This window comes from Artemia sp. Qi Xiang Cuo, chromosome 12 (assembly GCF_049724085.1).
Source record: "Artemia sp. Qi Xiang Cuo chromosome 12, ASM4972408v1, whole genome shotgun sequence".
NCBI classification, from domain to species: domain Eukaryota; kingdom Metazoa; phylum Arthropoda; class Branchiopoda; order Anostraca; family Artemiidae; genus Artemia; species Artemia sp. Qi Xiang Cuo.
This window is the reverse complement of record NC_142805.1, coordinates 29,309,161-29,330,037: the sequence shown is the minus strand read 5'-3', so window position 1 is coordinate 29,330,037 and position 20,877 is coordinate 29,309,161. Positions and strand designations below refer to the sequence as shown.

At 36.8% G+C, this 20,877-nt stretch overlaps 3 protein-coding genes across 3 annotated transcripts; all 3 read right to left on the bottom strand.

Annotated features, from left to right (window-relative positions):
• Positions 1–13,464: 13,464 nt before the first annotated feature.
• Positions 13,465–14,037, bottom strand: LOC148945982 (uncharacterized). Its single transcript, XM_089097571.1, has one exon. The coding sequence runs from the start codon at positions 14,035–14,037 to the stop codon at positions 13,465–13,467; it is 573 nt and encodes a 190-aa protein (XP_088953697.1).
• An 11-nt stretch (positions 14,038–14,048) lies between these two features.
• On the bottom strand, positions 14,049–14,855 carry LOC148945981 (uncharacterized). The gene has a single exon (XM_089097570.1). The coding sequence runs from the start codon at positions 14,853–14,855 to the stop codon at positions 14,049–14,051; it is 807 nt and encodes a 268-aa protein (XP_088953696.1).
• Positions 14,856–15,119: 264 nt separating this feature from the next.
• LOC148945980 (protein CFDP2-like) lies at positions 15,120–15,959 on the bottom strand. The gene has a single exon (XM_089097569.1). The coding sequence runs from the start codon at positions 15,957–15,959 to the stop codon at positions 15,120–15,122; it is 840 nt and encodes a 279-aa protein (XP_088953695.1).
• Positions 15,960–20,877: the final 4,918 nt, after the last annotated feature.

Sequence of the window (20,877 nt, the reverse complement as noted above, 5' to 3'; positions counted from 1 at the left end):
TTCCTTATAGCTAGCTTAAACTATCTGCCATATGGGGTTTCTGATTGACAGCCGACTATATATCTTTCGCAAAATTCACACGCTTTGTGACAGCCGTTCAGGTATAAGGCATTTTGGGCAGAGTGCGTCTTAAGTGGTTTGCAAGAATATCGCTTATTTGAGACTTAAAATTAAAAAAATGCAGAATATCTTTAACGTGCTGGGTAGGGTTTGGTATTGTGGAGGGGGGTGTGGATCATTAATATTCTGAATAAAAATCTAACAGAACTAATATCCAAAACTGTTTTATTTTTTATGCATATCGTATTTGAAATATAGATAGGTTATGCTCCTCCTAGGACTAGTAAAATTCTTTCTTTTTATATGAGCTTGGGCAAATGGAATTTAACCCCATAACTTTTAAATCGTGTCTATCATAATTGAAAAAGCCTTGGACTAGGCATGTTTCTTTTTAACGAGTTCGTGCAGATTTGAAATTATGACTTAATAATTTATCCCCATAAGTTTTAATTGTGGTTTTTCCTACTTGAAAAAGCACACATTTTTTCTTGTATCCTGCATGATCAAAAAGAGATTACTAGCCCGATCTATGGAACTTACCTGGTGACAAAAAACTAAAAATTAATTTTCATTCAAGGAGATTGATGCTCAAAGTCACCCCAAGCAAAAACGACCAAAGGTTGATGGCAGACCTAGCATGCATGACGTGGACAAAATTAGATCAATGAACATGGCCAGAAGGAGTGCAATCACCTATGCACCGCCATCTCATAGCCAGGATATTTCTGAGGAGTTACCTACAATTCTTGTCGTAAGTGCATTTATCAGATAGTTACGTATATTAGGCAATGGAGTAATTGCGGCGGGGAGAAAGAGGAGGGGTGGAGAGGGTGCAAAAAACCCTATTTCTATTCTACATAAATGAAAATCATTAATAATCCCCTTTTTTTATTAACGTTTATAATGCATTTACAATTTCGCAATGAGAATAGACGAATGCTAGAACTTAAAATGTAAGAAGAAGCATCGGTTTGCAAAAAATATCGTTTATTTGAGACTTAAAATTGGTTTATGAACAATGCGTGTCTTTAAAAATGCAGAATATCTTTAATGTGTCGGGGCGGGGTCTTGTATTGAGGAGGGGGTGAGGATTATTAATATTCTGAATAAAAATCTAACGGAACTAATATACAAAATTGTGTTATTTTTTATGCATTTCGTATTTAAAATATAGATAGGTTAGGGCCCTCCGTGGACTAGTATAATTCTTTCTTTTTATATTATTTACGAGCTAGAGCAAATGGAATTTCACCTCGTAAGTTTTAAATCGTCTCTTTCATAATTGAACAAAGAATACAACCCTATATATTAAGTCATGGTGTACTTGTAGAAAAAAGAGGAGGGGTGGAGAGGGTGCAAAAAACCCTATTTCTATTCTACATAAATGAAAATCATTAATAATCCCCTTTTTTTATTAAGGTTTATAATGCATTTACAATTTCGCAATGATAATAGACGATTACTATAGCATCAAATGTAAGAAGAAGTATCGGTTTGCAAATATATCGCTTATTTGAGACTTAAAATTGATTTATGAACAATGCATGTCTTTAAAAATGCAGAACATCTTTAACATGTTGGGGCGGGGTTTGGTATTGAGGAGGGGGGGGGTGAGAATAATTAATATCCTGAATAAAAATCTAACGGAACTAATATGCAAAATTGTGTTATTTTTTATGCATATCGTATTTAAAATATAGATAGGTTTGGGTCTTCTTTGAATTAGCAAAATTCTTTCTTTTTATATGAGCTTGAGCAAATGGAATTTAAGTTTTAAATAATGTGTATCATAATTGAAAAAGCCATAGACTAGTATAATTCTTTCTTGTTATATGATTTACGAGCTTGAGCAAATGGAATTTAACCTCGTAAGTTTTAAATTGTGTCTTTCATGATTGAAAAAAGCATACAACCCTATATATTAAGTCATGGGGTACTTGTAGAAAAAAAGAGGAGGGGTGGAGAGGGTGAAAAAACCCTATTTCTATTTTACATGGATGAACATAGAGCAAATTAATAATTAATTTTTTGACTTTTAAAATAGTGTATATTACACATGGAAAATAAATCCTGTCTTTATAGATTAACATTGATGAACTATCGCCTTTACCACCAGCTCAAGGAACATTTTTTTGTGAATGAGTCTACACCATTATTAACACTGCCAATGGATTTTCAGGATAGTGCAGTACTTGATAATGATTTAGAATGGTGAAGGGACTTCTTAAATAATTGTTTTGGGGATATAGCTAGCCTAGAGGACCTAACTTGTGACATAGACATGAATGAGGACCCGGAATGGACAAATAGGTTTATGAAGGATTATTTAAGTGATATCCCCCCTTCTGCATCTAAACCGGGTTCGCATGCTAATATACATAATAAAATTGTGTCACAAGACAATGCGGGCTGGCTTGATCAACTATTCCCAAACAGACTGGAAGGTATCCCTAGTGAATTGGGTGATTTCAAACCGCGCCCCAAGCCCACTATTGCAATTGAACAGACTTGTGGTGGTGCTATTGAATCGGCAGATTGTATGTCACTCCCCCCCCCCCCCCTATTGAGGTGGACCAGAGTAGTAGTGATGATAGTGAAACATTAGCGTCATCAGTAAATACACTACCTGATTTTTATTGTCTAAATCTGCCTTGCATCATGCTAATGTATACACCACCACTTTCGATAACCCATTTAATTCTTTAATGTCAGGGGGTATAGTAACAGACCCCCTGGATATTACTCATTCCTACGTTAACAAGATTCGAGCCCTTTTTGAACAACAGATGTGGGTGTGGGAAGGAAGGGACAGTTTAAAAGCGTCAATAGCACTAAAAAGATTTTTAAACTAAAATGCGAGCGAACTTTATTCAAAATACTTACATATAGATATGTTAGCAATTTGCCCGCATTTGGCAAATTATGAGGAGTTTTTTTCGACTGGGTCAACAGCATCGTAGCTAAACTGGATAATTATAATGAGGGGGTAGCGGGTCGATTGTTTTATTCGAAGAAAATTTAAAAGTTAATATTTGTAGATTCAAAAGGGATTTTATTTTAAGAGGGGGAGTGGGCGTATTGAATTAAAATATCATTAATAAAAGGTTTGTAGAGGTATACAACGAATCTGTTTCAATGCGAGCCTGCAGTGTTTCAAGTATGCATTTTTGTTTGCGGCCTTTAGACCCCTGCGTGATAATGCCTCTAAGAGAAAGTTGGACAAATTGGCAGCTAATGGGGATGGGTCAATGTTTCCTAAAGTAGATTTCAATTGTTTGAATGGTGAATTTCCTGCAACACTAGAAATTTTTGTGCGGGCTAATGAAAATTTAAAGATTGGTGTTACGGCGTTACAGGACGAAAGAGAATTTGAGGAGGGTCAGCGCTCTTATAAAAATGGTGTATTATTTCAGTGAGGGCTCCATCCATTGAATCAGTGAAGATTTGTGTCTGGCTTCTATACACGCCTCCTTCAGAGCCTGATTCAATGGGACATTTTAATTCAATTATCGATATTAGTAGGGTTTTAAGTGAGGGTAAAAATGTGGTGGGGTACGCTACTATTGTCCAACATGCCTGTCTTGATTTTGGACTGATTTAAAGCTTAAAGCATCACACGAAACACTGTAAACGTCATGGATACCAGGCTGTGGAAACGATTAGCAGAGATAGAGCGATCTTGCGTTTTAAGAATTTCTAGAACTCACTCTTGCAAAGCAATAAGATCTATTTGGACTGCGAGGCCAAACTCACAGACACGTACAATTCTTCAAATCCAAATCGTGTAAAAATACTTGAGGCCATAGGGGTCTCTTACGCTCACGCTCAAAGAGACTCTAGTAATAGCATGCAAGTGTTGGATGTGTCGTTGGGTGGGGAGGAATGCATGCGTACGGCATTGACCAGTCTAATTAAAACAGCGAATGGCGCAATTGCACGCCTACGCTAAACACACTATTCTATGGTTCTATCACCAGATGACAGATTGGCTTTAAAAAATCGTAAAATATGTTGGGTTTGTAAGGGGGAATTTGATGATGGATTTTTGGGGGAAGGGGAGATTGATCGATCATGATCATTTATGGCAGGAAACTTCATCGGGAGGGACTAACTTTAGAGGGGTTGCACATCAATTGTGCAATATAAACGTTAGTCAGCAATATTTGAACTGGTTTTTATACACAATTCCAATTATGATTTAAAGTTTATTTAACCGGCATGGACCCGCATGGCCAAGGGGAGTGTTGTAAATGAGGCACGAGTAGATGGTTCTATTTCCTATAATATCATATCTAAATCATTTGGGAAACTGCTGCTGCTAAAATTCCTGTGGAAAACAGTAGACAAGGTTAACACTTGCCTGAATAAAATCCGGTTTTTGGACTCTTTCACCTTCTTCTTCAAGTCTCTAAGTCAATTGATTCAGGTACAGAAAAGCGACAATTTTGATAGTTTCCCCCTCCTTAAACAGCGCTTCCCTGATGATGAAATGTATGATTTATTAACGTTTAAGGGTATATATGCATATAATTACTAGAACTCTACTTCGAGGCTAGATGAGGTGTCATTACCGCCTATCGAAGCATTTTACAATTCCCTTACGGACAGTCAATTCACCACTGATGACTATGAATTTGCCAAGAGGTTTTGGGCAAAGGGAGGATGTAAAAATGGGTGGGATTACTGTAAATAGTACTCGGCTAGTGATGTATTGACTCATCTGGTCATTGTGTGCAAGAACACGGATAAAATCTATGGGGAGTTTTTGTTGGATTTACGGTATTATTTTTCCGCTTCTCATCTGGTGATGGACTGAATTCTTAAAATCAGCAAAGAAGAAATAGGTCTGATCACCGACGTGGATCAGCATCTATTTGTAGAGATATCAATGAGGGATGGTTATGTTTTTCACGGGGACCGTATCATGAAAACTGATCCGACCGGACAGCACACCAATGAAAATTCAGATGCATTTTTTTGGTTAGGAGTTCCCTTTATCCATCTGCGATGTCTCACTACTGTCTGCCATGTGGACATTACAAATAGCTTAACGATCTTTGTGCTTCAAATTTCCCGAACATTCCTACCGTTGAGGAGAATGGACAGCAAGGATGGTTTTCTTAAACTGACGGTGAAATACCCATGGAAATCCATGACTCGGTAAGAGACTTTGTTTGCCCGTGCATAAATAGACCGGTGGTTAAGAAATCTATGAGTCCTTACAATTTATCTTTAGTAGAGGATGGGAGTATGCACTGGGTGCCTTCAAAGCAAAAACTTATTGCTGACCTTAATCCGAAACAGAATACCGTTGCTCATCATGTGCTACTGCGATGGATGGTGTCTAATGGTTTAAAGTCATAAAGATCCATAGAGTCCTCCAATTTGATCAAAAGCCTTAATTGAAAACATTTACTGACACCTCTGTCAGTTAACGTTCACAAGCGAAAACGAAGGTTGAAAACGAGATCTATAAACTCATTGTGAACTAAGCCTTCAGTAAAATGTGCGAAATTGTACGAAACAGAAATTGATGTGACATTGTAGTCAATCCCAAAGATTGCGCTCGAATGATCCCCGACCCGAACTTCATATCTTTCACCATCATAGATTCTAATATGACGCTCTTACATTGCAAGAAAAGAAACGCTATTTTGAATAAAGATATTGCAGGCGGGAGTGCAATAACGGAAATTTCAAAAAAACTCATGTTGTAATTTTATTACAATTAATTAAAAAAAACTTTTTCCACAAAATAAGTTTTTCAAAGGAAAGTAAAGAACTTCATTAAACAAAAATGAGCAAAAATAAAATCAAATAATCTACCAAGCGTGAAACTACCATACATCAGCATCGATAAATGAATGAAACCCAAAACGAACAGATATTACAATAAATAACTGACTCAAACTATTAACATAAACATAAGTTGGGCTCAAAAACCCCTATCCCTTCCCAAGGCCAGAACATAATTTGCACTTTACTGAAAAAAAAATGTTTTTACTTTTATAACTTTAATAAATCAAATAATATTAACATTTTGATTACTAAATATCAGTATATGCATGTTAAACTGACAATGCCCATTCATTTGTATTTATTTCAGTAAAGTGCAGTTTTCAATCGAATGAGCCTTTTTTGAAGTTTCTACGACAACCCCTTCTATAAAAACCGTACATGCCCCAAAGCATAACTTACAACCCTTGCCCTAAAGGCTGTAGGGGAGTGTCCACCTCAAAAACATAATTTCTATCTGGAAATCAACTACGCTGAACAGAATGGCTATCTCAACTTTTAATTGGATGTGTTTCGGGAAATGGTGGGCGTGGAAGGGGTATTAGTTGCCTTCCAATCACTTTCGACTATTAAAAAGGGGACAAGCCACTCCAATTTGAAATTGAATGAGCCCTTTTCGAGGTTTCTACGACAACTTTTTCGATACGAAGTGCCCTGGTCTAAAGGAAAAAAGTAATTAATAAAACATTGTGCCAACATCGTTCTTATATGTCCTCATGGTATAAATTAAAACTCTTGCCCCGAGGGTTTCGGGGGAGTGCCCTCCTCAAAACATATTTTCTATCTGGAAATTAACTACGCTGAATAAAATGACTATCTCAAATTTTTGATTGGATGTGTATGGGGCATTGATGGGCGTGGGGGGGGGGCTAGTTGCCCTCCAATCACTTTCGACTATTAAAAAAGGCACTAGCCCTTTGAATATCCAATCAAATGAGCTATTTTTGAAGTTTCTACGACAACGTCTTTTATAAAAACCGCATATGCCCCCAGGGCATAACTTAAAACCCTTGCCCTGAGGGTTGTGGGGGATTGTCCTCCTCAAAAACATATTTTCTATCCGGAAATTAACTACGCTGAACAAAATGGTTATCTCAAAGTTTTGATTGGATGTGTTACGGGGAATGATGGGCTTGGAGGGGGGGCTAGCTACCCTCCAATCACTTTCGGCTATTAAAAAGGGCACTAGCCCTTTGCATTTCCAATCGAATGAGCCGTTTTTTTAAGTTTCTACGACAACACCTTCTATAAAAAACTTATATGCCCCCAGGGCATAACTTAAAATCCTTGCCCCGAGGGTTGTGGGGGAGTGTCCTCCTCAAAAACATATTTTCTATCTGAAAATCAACTACACTGAACAAAATTGCTATCTCAAAATTTTGATCAGATGTGTTTTGGGGAATAATGGGCGATTGAGGGGGGACTAGTTGCCTTCCAGTCGCATTCGACTATTAAAAAGAGCACTAGTGACTCCAATTTCCAATCGAGTGAGCCCTTTTCGAAGTTTTTACTACAAATCCTTTGATACGAAGTGCCCGGGTATGGAGAAAGAATAAGAAAAAAAATAATACATTGTGCCCACATCGTTCTTTATTTAGGCAGCGCTATCGCGCTGCCTATGATGTGTGCAAGGTACAAAGGCCGATTGAGGGACAAGTTCAAGTGTACTATGGAGACACTGATTCACTCCTGTTAAAAGTTAAAACTGAAAATCTTTTGAATGATTTGGAAAATGGAGAGTACATTAGGTCTTGGATGGACTACACCAACTGGAATGAATCCCTCTGTCCGGAGCTTGTGAAACGCCAGGCCTCAAATCGTTTGTTAATGTTAAAATCTGAAAGGGAAGCGATCTGATATCCAGTGGTGTGTTTCCTGGGCCGAAGGTTTTCTGTGTGGAAACCCACAACAAGGATATCAAACAAGTTTGCAAGGGGGTGCCTACAGACTTTGTAAAAAATAATTTCAATATGAGTGTCTATAGAAACTCATCAGACAAAGTTTTTGTATTTGAGGATGGCGTGAAGATACTTCCAAAGGGACGCTATATGATTTCAGATCGAGTTGAATGTATAGAGTATAAAATACAATTCGGTCTGGATAAATTAACTTAAATTCATTCACAATGCAAGGTGGGTGGGTGGTTTTGGGAAATTTTCTTTTTTATTAAAAATTATAAATTTTCAATGTGCTTATGCAAGGCAGAGTTATTTCTTCATAATTTAATGTCTCCGGCCCGGCCCCGGCCAGCCGCAGCGAGCCCCCAAACTTTCCGGTTTGGCATCGGCAGCGGCCGTCCCAGGGGGATGGGGGGTACCAAATTTAAAATGTTGTTTATTAAATGTATTGTAATTTATTGTAAATAAATTAAACAAAAAAAGCTGTGATATTATTTTAAGTGTATTTATGGTTGAATAAAAAGTGTTTTTTCCCCTGTGCCTATTTCAAATAAATGTTGTTTTTGTAAATAAATAAAAAAAACATCTTTGATATTATTTTAAGTGTATTTATTGTTTAATAAACAAGTGTTTTTCCTAGTGCTTATTTCAAATAAATGTTTTTGTTTTTATTATAAATAAACAAATAAAAAAAATCTTGATTTTGTGTATTTTTTTTGTTTAATATAAAAGTGCTTTTTTCCAATTCCATTATTATTATTTGTAAAGTGCTGGTTTTATGTTAAAAATAAAAGAAAATATGATTGTTTATTGGTTTTGTTCTTTTTCTTATTATTATTCTTGAACGGAGTTTTAGCAATAGTGAAATTATTAAGTCATTAGACTTCTATAGTTTACAGTTAGTTGTAGGTGAGCTTTTGAAGGGAATACCATATGTATCTATTTAAAACACCATTCAGATCGTTTCTGTGTGGTCTATCAATGTCAGGCAAAACGATACTCTTAACTAAAATAATCAAAAACTGTGAAAAAATGTTTATGGAAAATCCAAAAAAAATCTACTATTGTTACAGTGTTTGGCAGGAGTCATACGATAAAATAAAAGCTATTGCTACATCGGGGGTGGTGCATGTAGAATTCATACACGGACTTGATATATGGGATATTATTGGACTAAATTCTTGTCTAACTATTGATGATTTAGCTGAATTCATTGAACAATGGTCTCAGCAAATATTGCAACTGTTTACTGTTCGCTCAAATTATGAACAGATTTCCGTTACTTTAGTTCTACACAATCTCTTTCATCAGAGCAAATTTATACGAACACTTTTATTGAACAGTACCTACTATATCATTTACAGAGTTGTTCGTGACTCAAGCTCGCTAAGAACTCTCAATAAACAAATATATCCCAGTGCTCCAAAATTTCTACTTTCAGCGTACAAACAGGCAACTAATAAACTCTACGACTACATTCTATTGGATCTTAATCAAAATACGGCCGAGAATTTACGTGTAGTCACAGATATTTTTTACAATGAAATTGCAGTAAATCTTCCAGTGAACAGCAAAAAGGGCTATTAGTTGTCATCATGACGCTGACGAAACTACATGAAATTAGACATTTATTTTCCGTTCTAAGCACTTCAAAAACCCCACTTAGGAAAGCCACACTCAAAAATGATATTGACAACGATTTCATTAATCTAATATCTGAACTTTGTTTAAATTTAACCGAGGACAATGTTAAACTGCCAGAAGTAGTTGAGCAACAGGCAAAGCAACATTTTTCCATTGTACGTGTCTTGGCTTTTAAAAAGAAAGAAATTTTTTTTAAGAAAACGTCTTCTTCAGGTGGGTGGTAACTTTTTATACTTTTACTGCCAATAATAGCAGGACTTGTAAACAGTTTTCTCTAGATGGCTAAACCCTATAAATTGACTCCAATATAATTCGTTCTTTCCTCAGTGGGACTCTTTGAGGACAGTCTGAATTAATTCATTAACAATGAGAATATTGACGATGATAAAAAACTACTTTTACTTCAAAATGCGCTTCGCCGAGTGCACAAATATAAGCCCTATCGTACAAAACCAGTCAATGTGAGTGTCATTGATCACAAAAAAGAAACATCTCTTCAGGATTCTTCTTCTGCTGCTGCTGCTGCAGGAACAAAATTAAAGAAGGAGGAATTGGATTCAATAGTATCGAGCATTGGAAATCTAATGCCCCAGTCATATCCTGAACAAAGTAAACGACTCATAACATATCTCATGGAAAGTGGTCAAGATCATATTCAAGTTGATAGAAAAGGGAAACAAATTACAATTCAATGGAACAGCTATAATCTTCTTGATTTATGCTATAATGTGGTTACAAATAATAAAGGACTTTTATCATTTGACACTCATCTATATAAATTTCTAAATACATTAAACTTCCCCAAAAGTCGTATTAGCAATAGGCAAATTCTAAAAAAATTAAATGAACATAGTCCATTGTCATTATAATCAACATTAAAACATGAAGAAGAAAAAGAATAAGAAGAAGAGGAATTTGAGGATTTTAAATCAATCTCGGATAATACTAGCACACCTAGTGGAAACATTGATTTGACAATGAGGATGAGACCGCTGATAACTAGACAAAAGTGAAGAAATGGTTGAAGTTTTGAAACGTGCTTATGAAAATATTGCTGAAGCGTGAAGTTTAAGTTCCCTCACTACTCTTTCAAAAGTCACTGGTGTTCACACTAAAAGTGTACAAGAATATCTACAAAATGAGTCTAGTTAAACTCTACATAGAAATCATAGGCTTCGTGCTAATCATTATCTAAAACTATACTCTTTTTCCCGCTGCACATAATGCAAGCATATCTTTTAACTCTAAATGGGATTCAAAGGCGCTACAATACACACTACAAGTACATTCTACTTCCAATCAGTGTTTTTAGTCGCTATGCGTATGCTATTCCATTGCGCACAAAGAGAGGTGTTGAAGCTGCTCAGGCTATAGAAAGTATTCTTGAACAAGATTCATATAAAAAAATTAAAACAGATCGGTGGAGTGTATTTGTATATCAAAATGTCAAAAAAGAACTAATGAAATATAATACACTGTTCTATCATATTCACATTCCTATAAAGTCTGCATTGGCCAAAAGATTGATAATAACTATTCGACTTTTATTTTCAAGATATTGTAAATTGAATTTCATGATTTAGATAAAATCATGTTGATTTATAAGCAACGACTCCGTCAATCATTGTCCAACTCAACCCCAACAGAAGTTTATCATTCTGATCATGATACATTTGATACATTTCTGAAATAGTATTCCAATGCATCGATTGTGAAGAAAAATTGAGTGTTGACGATACTGTTCCAGTTGATAGAGCAAAGATTGTTTTGGAAGAAAGCACTTGCTTTTGGTCCAGTACAATTTTTAAAGTGGCAAAAATTCTAGACACTAGACCCATATCTTATCTTCTGCAAGACACCAAAGATGAAGAGATTTTTGGCGGTTTTTATTACTATGAACGACAAAAAGTTAAAAACAATAGCAAAATTTATCAAATTGAAAAGATATGAAAGAGCCGTACACACAGGGGCAAGAAACAGTTACTTGCTCGTTGTCTAGGACAAAACTCTTATTTAGATTCTTGGATCAGTGTTGAAGATATTAACAATGCCCAATGATTTTTATTTAACATTTATGTCCAACGTCTCCAACCCTCTCTACAATGATTTGAATAAAACAAGTGATTTGTGGATTAAACACTCTTCCACCATCAAATACGATGGTACATAAGAAGTGGCTCTTTTCGAATGCATTCTCAAAAATACTTATAATATCCTGAGAAAAGATTGCATATATGATATAAAAATTTGACCCCATGATTGGCCATCAGCCGTAAGCGAACAACACAAAATTCCAAAAATCAATTGGTGGGATTATCCATATGTTGAATTACCATGCGAGGAACTCAGCTATATGAATGATTTGTGTCGTTCTATCAATAAAAGAATTTCCACTCGGAAAAAAGGAGCCTTTCATTTCAACTATTCAAAGGAAGAGGGCAAGATCTACATTAGTTTACCCATTACCAATGAAAAGGTCATTCTCAATGATAATCTAAAAGATATTCTTCGCTTTAAACTTAATTTAATCAATGGTAAAAGTGCCGGAAGCACTTATGTTATGTTTGCTGACTACCCATCTGGCTTCTCCTCGGACACTTGATTATTTCTCTATGCTTCATTTGTTGAGACATCCATAGCTGGTAATTCAAATGTCAATATCCTACATGTTCTTGAACGAAAAACAACCCATGAACATATTCATCACTATAATATAAGGCATCTTCAGTATGTTCCTGTAAACACTTCATATTTGGAACTCATTCAGTTAACACTAAGAAGTGAATTGGGTGATCCTCTAGCAATAACAAAAGGTTTAGCTTTGATTACATGTCATTTTCGATCCATCGTCACTGCCTAAGATGAATAATAGAAGAATTCGATTTGTCTGTCCTGACATTGATTGCTATGTTGATGCTCTGAGTCCTCGTCAGATAGGTTATGGATTGGACTATTACAAGGGGCGTACTACAATGTCTGGCAATGGTCTTGGTAGTTGGTTTGCAAGGCTATTTCGTTCTGCACTACCCCTTGCCAGAAAATATATTGTACCTGCTGCTTCAAATTTTGCTGCCTCAACACTACAGGACTGGGGATTGGGTAAAAATTTCAACGAGTGTTAAGGAAAATATTAGATCTTCAGCAAGAGCCGTTGGTGAGCAATTAAAATCTCAGCAAAATGGGAAGGGATTAAAAAGGGTGCGTGGTCATCATTCACTCATCAGTCTCTACCCAGGTGGGAAGCGAAAGACATTAACAACGACTTTGAGGAATAAAGGGAAGAAGAGCAATAAGAAGAAGAAGAAAAAGATTGTTAGATCAAAGAGGGATTTCTTCTCTTAAGATGACCTATCTCCCCCACAAAGAATCGCATCCAAATGTTGATCTTAGTGTCAAGTATGGCTATTATGAACAATTTCATCCTCGACAACCGCTCTTGGAAAATATACACTTTCAGATATTTTTCAATGAAGACTATTTCATTGATTTATCATCAACATTTATTGATTTAAATGTTGCGGCGAAGAAAAAGTCAGATAATACAACTCCCACTGCTGCCGATGGTCTGTCCTATGAATACTGTATCCTACACAACTTGTTCAAACAAATTAATGTATTCATTAATGGAACATTGGTGAGCACTTACTTACTTAGGTCCTTCTGAGCCATCTGGGGCGCAAAGGGCATCGACGAAGCCTCGTTAAACGTTACGTATTGGCGCTGCGGCAAGTACATCCTCCCACTGGGGTTGTAGTGATGTGTGAGCACTGCGTAGATCACGATCGTACGTGCGTCTGAGCGTGTTTCTCGGTCTTCCCCTCTATCAACACCCACGCGGCTGCCCTTGTTGAACCTGGTTCGGGACTCTTGAGTCCTCAATGCGAGGCACGTGGCCAAAATAGCTCCATCTCTTGTTCTCAATCACTTCAGTAATAAGCGGCTGGCTAGTTCTTCTGCAGACCTCAATGCTGCTGACTCTTTGACGCCAACCGATATTCAGCACGCGTCTCAAGCACATATTTTCGAAAGCTGTGAGTCTTTTCTCTGTCCCAACATCTATTTTCCATTACTCACTAGCATACAATAGCACGGACAAAACGTTGCTATTAAGAAGTCGCAGCTTTAGTGCAAGCGAGTACTTCTTTGATTTCCATACTGGCTCAAGTTTGTTAAAAGCAGCGTTTGCCATGCCAATTCTTTTCTTGACCTCATTTTGCACTTTTTCTGTGTAATCGACCCAGATTCCAAGGTATTTAAATTGATGGACTTGTTCGACTCTACGATTTTTGTGCAGGAGCTGGGCTGGCGAGCCTGATTTTGCCAAAGATTTAATCTTGTCTATGTAGATGTTTAGGCCAACTTTCTCCGCTTTAACGCTCACTTTATTAAGGAGCTCCTGGAGTTGCTGCTTTGTCATTTCCAGAAGTGCCGCGTAATCTGCAAAGTCGAAATCCAAGAGGATTTTATTTCCAACTGTTATTCCGAAGCCAGCCGCTTCTCTCAAAACATATTTCATTAAAATTACAAATAAAAAGGGTGATAAAACGCATTCCTGTCGCACTCGTGATATAATTTTGAAGTAGCTAGTCGTTCCGTTCTCTGTCTTTATGCAACATTCTGTATTTTTATAAAAGGCCATGATCAAACTTATTATTTTCTTGGGGACACCATAATATTGTAAAATTTCCCAGAGTGTGTCATGGTCCACGGAATTGAAGGCCTTTTCAAAATCAACGAAGAGCATGTATACTTTGTGAATATGAGCGTGAATATACGATCTGAACAAGATCTACCTGTCCGAAAGCCATGTTGCTCTTCTCTCAGATACGGATCGAGTGCTTTTTTTAGTTGTTCGAGTATTACAAGCGCTACAACCTTACTTGGTACTAATATTGGATTTATACCTCGCCAGTTATTGCAGTTAAGAGCATCACCTTTCTTAAATATCTTAACAATTATACTTTTGGTCCTGTCGCCAGGGACCTTTTCAATCTGCCAGACTGTTGCAATCAGTGTTATCCATACTGAGAGGCATGTCCTCATTGATTCCTTGAGTATTTCCAAAGTTATGCAGTCTTCACCAGGTGATCTTCCATTCTTGCGTTTCTTCAGTGCAACAAGTATTTGCGCAGATGTTGGGGGATTTTCGTCAATCTTAAGGTTAAGAAAGGGCATAGAAAGGATGCTTTCTCGATCAGTTGGTCTCGGTCTATATAAAACCTTTTCGAAGTGGGATACCCACCTCTCATCAATTTTCTCAGTTTCGGTGACAACATTTTTGCTCTCATCTTTGACTTGACTGGATCTGCTGGAAAGCTTTCCTAGAATTTCATTTGTGAGCCTGTAAACTGCTTTGGAGTCTCCTTTTCTAGCTGCATCCTCTGCTAGTCTAGCCTTCTCTTCTACACACCTTCGCTTGTCAGCTTTTGCCAACTTCTTGATTTCTTTGTCCTTCATTCTATATAGGCCATTTGGGAAGACCGAAGTTCTGTCGCAACCAGCAGAGAAAATTTGCTGTCTCAAGTCATTACGCTCCTCGATTAGTTTCCAAGTTTCCTGTGATATCCATCTTTCCTTCGGCTTCTACTTATACCCGAGCACATCCCTTGCAACTTGATTGTAAGTTGTCTTCATTTTTTGCCATGATGTTTCCGGACTGTCTGTGCCGTTTTCTATTTCAAGCGGAACGAATGAGTTCTTCAACTCCATACAAAATTTTCTTCAGGTTTCTCGAACTTGTAACTTATCAACATCATAAAGCTTCGTAGAATTCGACTTTGCGTTTTTGGGCACTTTCAGCTTGACTTTCAATTTTGCTACCATTAGGATGTTGTCCGACTGGGCATCTGCCCCTCTGAAGCCACGTACGTCCAGAAGACTTGTCCGCCATCTCCTTGAGATTAGAAAATGATCTATTTGGTTCTTCCTCCTGCCGTCTGGCGAGATCCATGACTGTTTGTGGATGGTTTTATGTTCAAACTGAGTTGTGCCGACCATAAGACCATTACTCAGAGCATGATCTACCAGGAGGGCACCGTTTTCATTCATTTCACCATGACCGCGTCTCCCTAGGACTTTCGGAAAGTAGTCTCTTTCTGCTCCCACCTTTGCATTGAAGTCCCCAACCACACAAAGAAGGTCATGTGATGGAACTTCTGATGTCAATGACTGAAGAGCTTGGTAGAATGACTCCTTATCAGTACTGTCAGCATCATTTGTAGGAGCATAAAATGCAATGATTGAAATTTTTAGATGGTTGGTTACAAATCTTGCAAGCAAGCATCTCTCACTGACTGGCTTCCATTCAACTAGTGCTTTAGTGGCCTGGTCAGACAGCATTATCCCAACTCCAGCCAAGTGCCGGGATTCATTTCCACTGTAAATTAGTGAGTAACCCTCTCCTAGTTGTTCATGTCCAGATCCAATCCACATGACTTCGCTTAGAGCAAGGATATCTAGCTTATACTTCTTCATCTCTCTGAGTACTTTGTCATGTTTTGTCAGCTGGTTTAGTGTCCTTACATCCCAAAATCCAAATTTCGTATTAGTTTTTGCTGTCATAAATCGTGTCCGTGGGCGTGCTCAGGTGGTCGTCAAATGGTGTAGTGGGGTATCCGAGGATATCATCGATGTTTCTTTTCCAATTCCGAATTTTACGGGGATAGGTCGCAAGCCCATCGCCCAACCCTCCTCATTTTACGGATTTGTCGTACGGATTTGTGACAAGTTAATTGTTGAGAACTAGCAACAATTTATTCAACTATGCAAGCTACATACAATTTATGATGATGACTCCACAGGCATATAAGGAGTTGAGAGGTCAGGCACTGGGCTATGAATATAGATCAGGTGTTGATACTGACGGTGAGTTAACTGCTGCAGTGACCCAGGAGTATCACCTAGTTGGAAAAATAAATCATTACATATTCAATATATCCCAATGGTTACCGCCCAATGGCAAGATTGACATAAAGTTACAACTAGCTCCATCCAATTTCATTATGAGAAAAACAATTGCTACAGAACCCGATGCAAAGGTCATTATCACTTCATCAATTCTATATGGTTGAAAACAACAGATTATGAGCTCTGTTGCATTGGCAGTGGAAAAGCTAAGAGCCAATGGTAACAATATTGAACTTCATGTCCCCATACGATCACGAATCAACGTCACATGGCTCTCTGGCTCTCGCAGTTATACCGATTCATCATTTATCAATGGAGAAATCCCATCAACACTCACTTTGGCCATTGGGAAGAGTGCTAGTGCCGTTGGATCCTGGACTGCATCCTCCCATGATTTTAATTTTTTGGTATATCTTGCATTGTGTGCAAAGTGAATTGAATTCCACTCTGCACTCTATCCTTTGATAGAAAATCCTACAGAAATCTGTATGAGTTGATCATGCAATCCCTAGATCAGGACTCGCAACTATTTGAAAATGAAATAACCGATTCAGTGTTTTAAAAAATGATGGTGTAATTGTTTTGGACTTGTCTGGCACTCAAGATATGATCATAATACGAACAAGGAATGTACGTTTAGAGTGCACATTTGCCGATGCTTAGACTGAAAGTATCACATTAATATCACTAAGTCAATTTGAAACCTATTGGGAAATCACACCCGACGGCAGTGTTCTACTAGACCTTGCACCATGAAAACAAACCAAATAATCAGTGTATTTAGTATGAATTTATACATGCCCCAATATAAGTCATATTGTTTATCTTCGGACTTCCTTGAAAAAAATTTCTAATGCTAACAGTATCCTAATCATCGTTAATGACAGCCCGTCAATTATAAACAAAGATCATTGCATTCGCATCTTTCAAACAGGGAATAATATCGAATTTTTTTATCCTCTTGGCCAATCATATAAATTCTACACTTCACACATCAACAACTTTATTGAGAGCAATGGGAAAACTATTATTCAAAATCAGAGGAGAGTACAGTATTTAACGACTAAGACATGTGGCTTTCGTGCACTACTCTTTTTCATGTTCAGGTGTCGGGGCTATACCAACAAGCAGTTTCTCAGCATTTAAGTTGACTTTCCTCGACTGAACGACTTCCTACTGGAAAATATACTTTCAGACGTGTTTGATATTGATTTCAGTGCCCCACGAATAAAAAGTTCTAAAACTGTATGTAAAATTGTTTATTAATAAAAAATAATGTGTATATATGAAAAAAAACGAGTTTTCTACTCTTTAAATTTTTTTTTCTACTGCGTATAGGCATTTGTCGAGAACAACGAATGCAGGTAGATCATCTGAATTCACTGTATACTGAACCTGATGTGCCGCAATGTCAGGGTCACATTTTCTACAGTATAATGTAACTTCACTCTTATCATATCTGTTTGCATAGTCAATGATACTATTTTCATTCATATTGTAAAATTCACGTGTTTCAATTTGCTTATTTGAAGCAGTCTGACATACAGTGTCCTAAAATGGTGAATCTCATACTGTAACAGCCAAATAAAAATCAACAGGCTTATCATCATATTAGCCATTGTCTTAACAACAATGACATAGAAACCAAATTCTTTTGTTATTCCAACAGTTTAATTGTAGACCTGGTTCCTCCTCCCTGAACAATTGAAAGCCACGACGATACCAGTCTCATAGCAATAAACAAAAATCACGTTTAGGATTATTTCCAATCATACCAGGATATGTATTCTCCCATAGATTACGTTTATCATAGTGGTAATTAGAGCACTGGTGTGCTTTAGGGTGAGAGTCACACATCTCTTCAAGACAGAAATTACAACCTTTAATTTTGTACGGCATATCCTCTATGCAATTTACACGGGTCACATAATCTGCACTTTTTATAATACTCATCAATCATTGTAAAATTCTCATATGATGACCAGCTACCCAGTGTATACATGCATAGTTGACATATATGGAAAATTTTTTCATGTGTTGACACTCTCATCGCCAAAATGAAACTGAGCTACGGTCAACAAATTGAGTGGGAGAGAGATAGAGAGGAGTAAATCCTCTTTGAAAAACATCTTTCTCATGAAAAAATCATAGTCTTAAATTTCTAAGCTAGTGTGTTTAAAAGCAAATCAACAATGTAATTTTGTCTTGTCGTGATTAATATGTCAATAAATTGTGTAAATGCCTTTGGACCGCAACGTAAAAACTTCATACAATAGTCTGATGATGGAGAATCAGTTTTCGTTATATCGACAAGCATTCCCTTAATAAATATCTTCCTTTGAAGAGATAACTCCAGAAAATCATTATCTAGAATCAAACGTTTTTCCATAAACACAAGATTCCCTATAATTTTCTGTTTCTCAAATCTATCCATTTTTTAGAGTCCTAACACTCTCACAACCAACTTCAGACTAACCAGGATTCTTTTTTCTACTTTAAAAATATACGCTAACCTACTATAGAAAAAATACTTTCGATTTAGGAACAATTTTATTGAATATAATTACAACAATAATAATCACTGATACAATTTATTCTCCTCAATCTATTTCACTAGTGTATCTAAAGCAGCTTGAAGTCCATTTATATGCACTGTATTTAATTTCGCTTCAAAGCATAATTGCTCCTCCAATTTAAATTTGCTCAATGATATCCCATATCTTGCATACATATCGTCTCATTCAAGGCTTAGTCTACATCCTCGTGTAATTTCTACTGCTACATTTGGTACTCTCGTCCTTGTAGCATTGCTGCTACCTGCTCCACCATCAAGCTCCAATAGTGTAAACATACCACTCATTTTCTATGCTAATATCTTGACAAATAATAGAGTATAAAAAATTAACTTTTCTCTCTCTCTGAATTCGATTCTTTTACTAACATGAACTATAATGAGAATCACTCATTATATTGATTCTGGCTTCTATAGCTATGATATCAAGTTAGCGTATATTAACTACCCTCTTTATCCGTTCTCTCATTGGTTCAGAAAGTGAATGTTGCCTCAAAAACCTGTCTGACAAGTCATGTCCCTTCTGTGCTGCTAGTTGCATGTCTGTGGTAAGTCTTGTCCCGTTGAAACTGCACACATATTCATGCCCCAGGCCTTGTAGGTTTCCTTGTAGTGTTCAAATATATAGATGCATGGTCTTGTTCCGCTGAAACTGCACACATATTCTTGTATATTTTCTTGTAGGGTTCAAATATATAGATAGCACATCCTTGTAGGGTTCAAATCACAGTTTATATAATTATCCAGTATGATATTTCCCTATCTCACCCATTATAAAAACCCGGACCAAGGTGCGAGTGCTCCAGAGAACGTTTTTGCAGATAGAAACATAAGCGGAATCAGATCTTTTCACGGGTAGACAAGTAAGATTGTGATCTAATCGGAAACAAGTGGAAACCCGCTATTACGAATAATGCACTTTGTTGGAAACAATCGGAAACAGACTAACCCGCTAATGCAGAAAGAAGTGGGAGGAGCTTTTTGTTCGTACCGAGAATGAAGACCAGAAATGATCTGCGATAAACTTACTGGATAATTATATAAACTGTGGTTCAAATATATAGATGCATGGTCTTGTAGGGTTAAAATATATAGATGCATGGTCTTGTAGGGTTCAAATATATAGATGCATGGTCTTGTAGGGTTCAAATATATATATGCAGGGTCTTGTAGGGTTCAAATATATAGATGCATGGTCTTGTAGAGTTCAAATATATAGATGCATGGTTTTGTAGGGTTGAAATATATAGATGCATGGTCTTGTAGGGTTCAAATATATAGATAGAACTAGTAGTGTATATATATATGATTCGAAAACAGGGTGTATAATAAGACCATACGATCCATATTATGGACCTATAAAGCGGCCAAACATGTTATATTTGGAACTAGATATTCAGGGACGAGATCATATAAAGTGACCAGACGGGTTTCTTAGGAAACACCAATTTTCTGGACCAATCAGAGATGTTTCTACTAACGGTATTCCATATACGGTAACCTGATTAGCATAGTCATTGGATTGGAATTTAAGGAGTGATTTTCCTTGAAGTTCATATTAGTAAGAGAATTGAATTCAGAGAGAAAAACAGTTTATTATTATTTGAGACGATATTATCAAAGAAAATGAGTGGTATGTTTACACTAATGGAGCTTGATGGTGGAGCAGGTAGCAGCAATGATACAAAGATGATAGTACCAAACGTGGCAGTGGAAATTACATGAGGATGTAGACTAAGCCTTGAATGAGACGATATTTATGCAAAATGTGTGATTTCATTGAACGAAACTGAACATTGTGCATATAAATAGACTTCAAGCTGCTTTAGATACACTAGTGAAATATATCGAGGAGAATAAATTGAATCAGTGATTATTGTTGTAATTATATTCAATAAAATTATTTCTAGATCGAATATATTTTTTCTATAGTAGGTTAGCGTATATTTTTAAAGTAAAAAAAGAATCATGGTTAGTCTGAAGTTGGTTGTGAGAGTATTA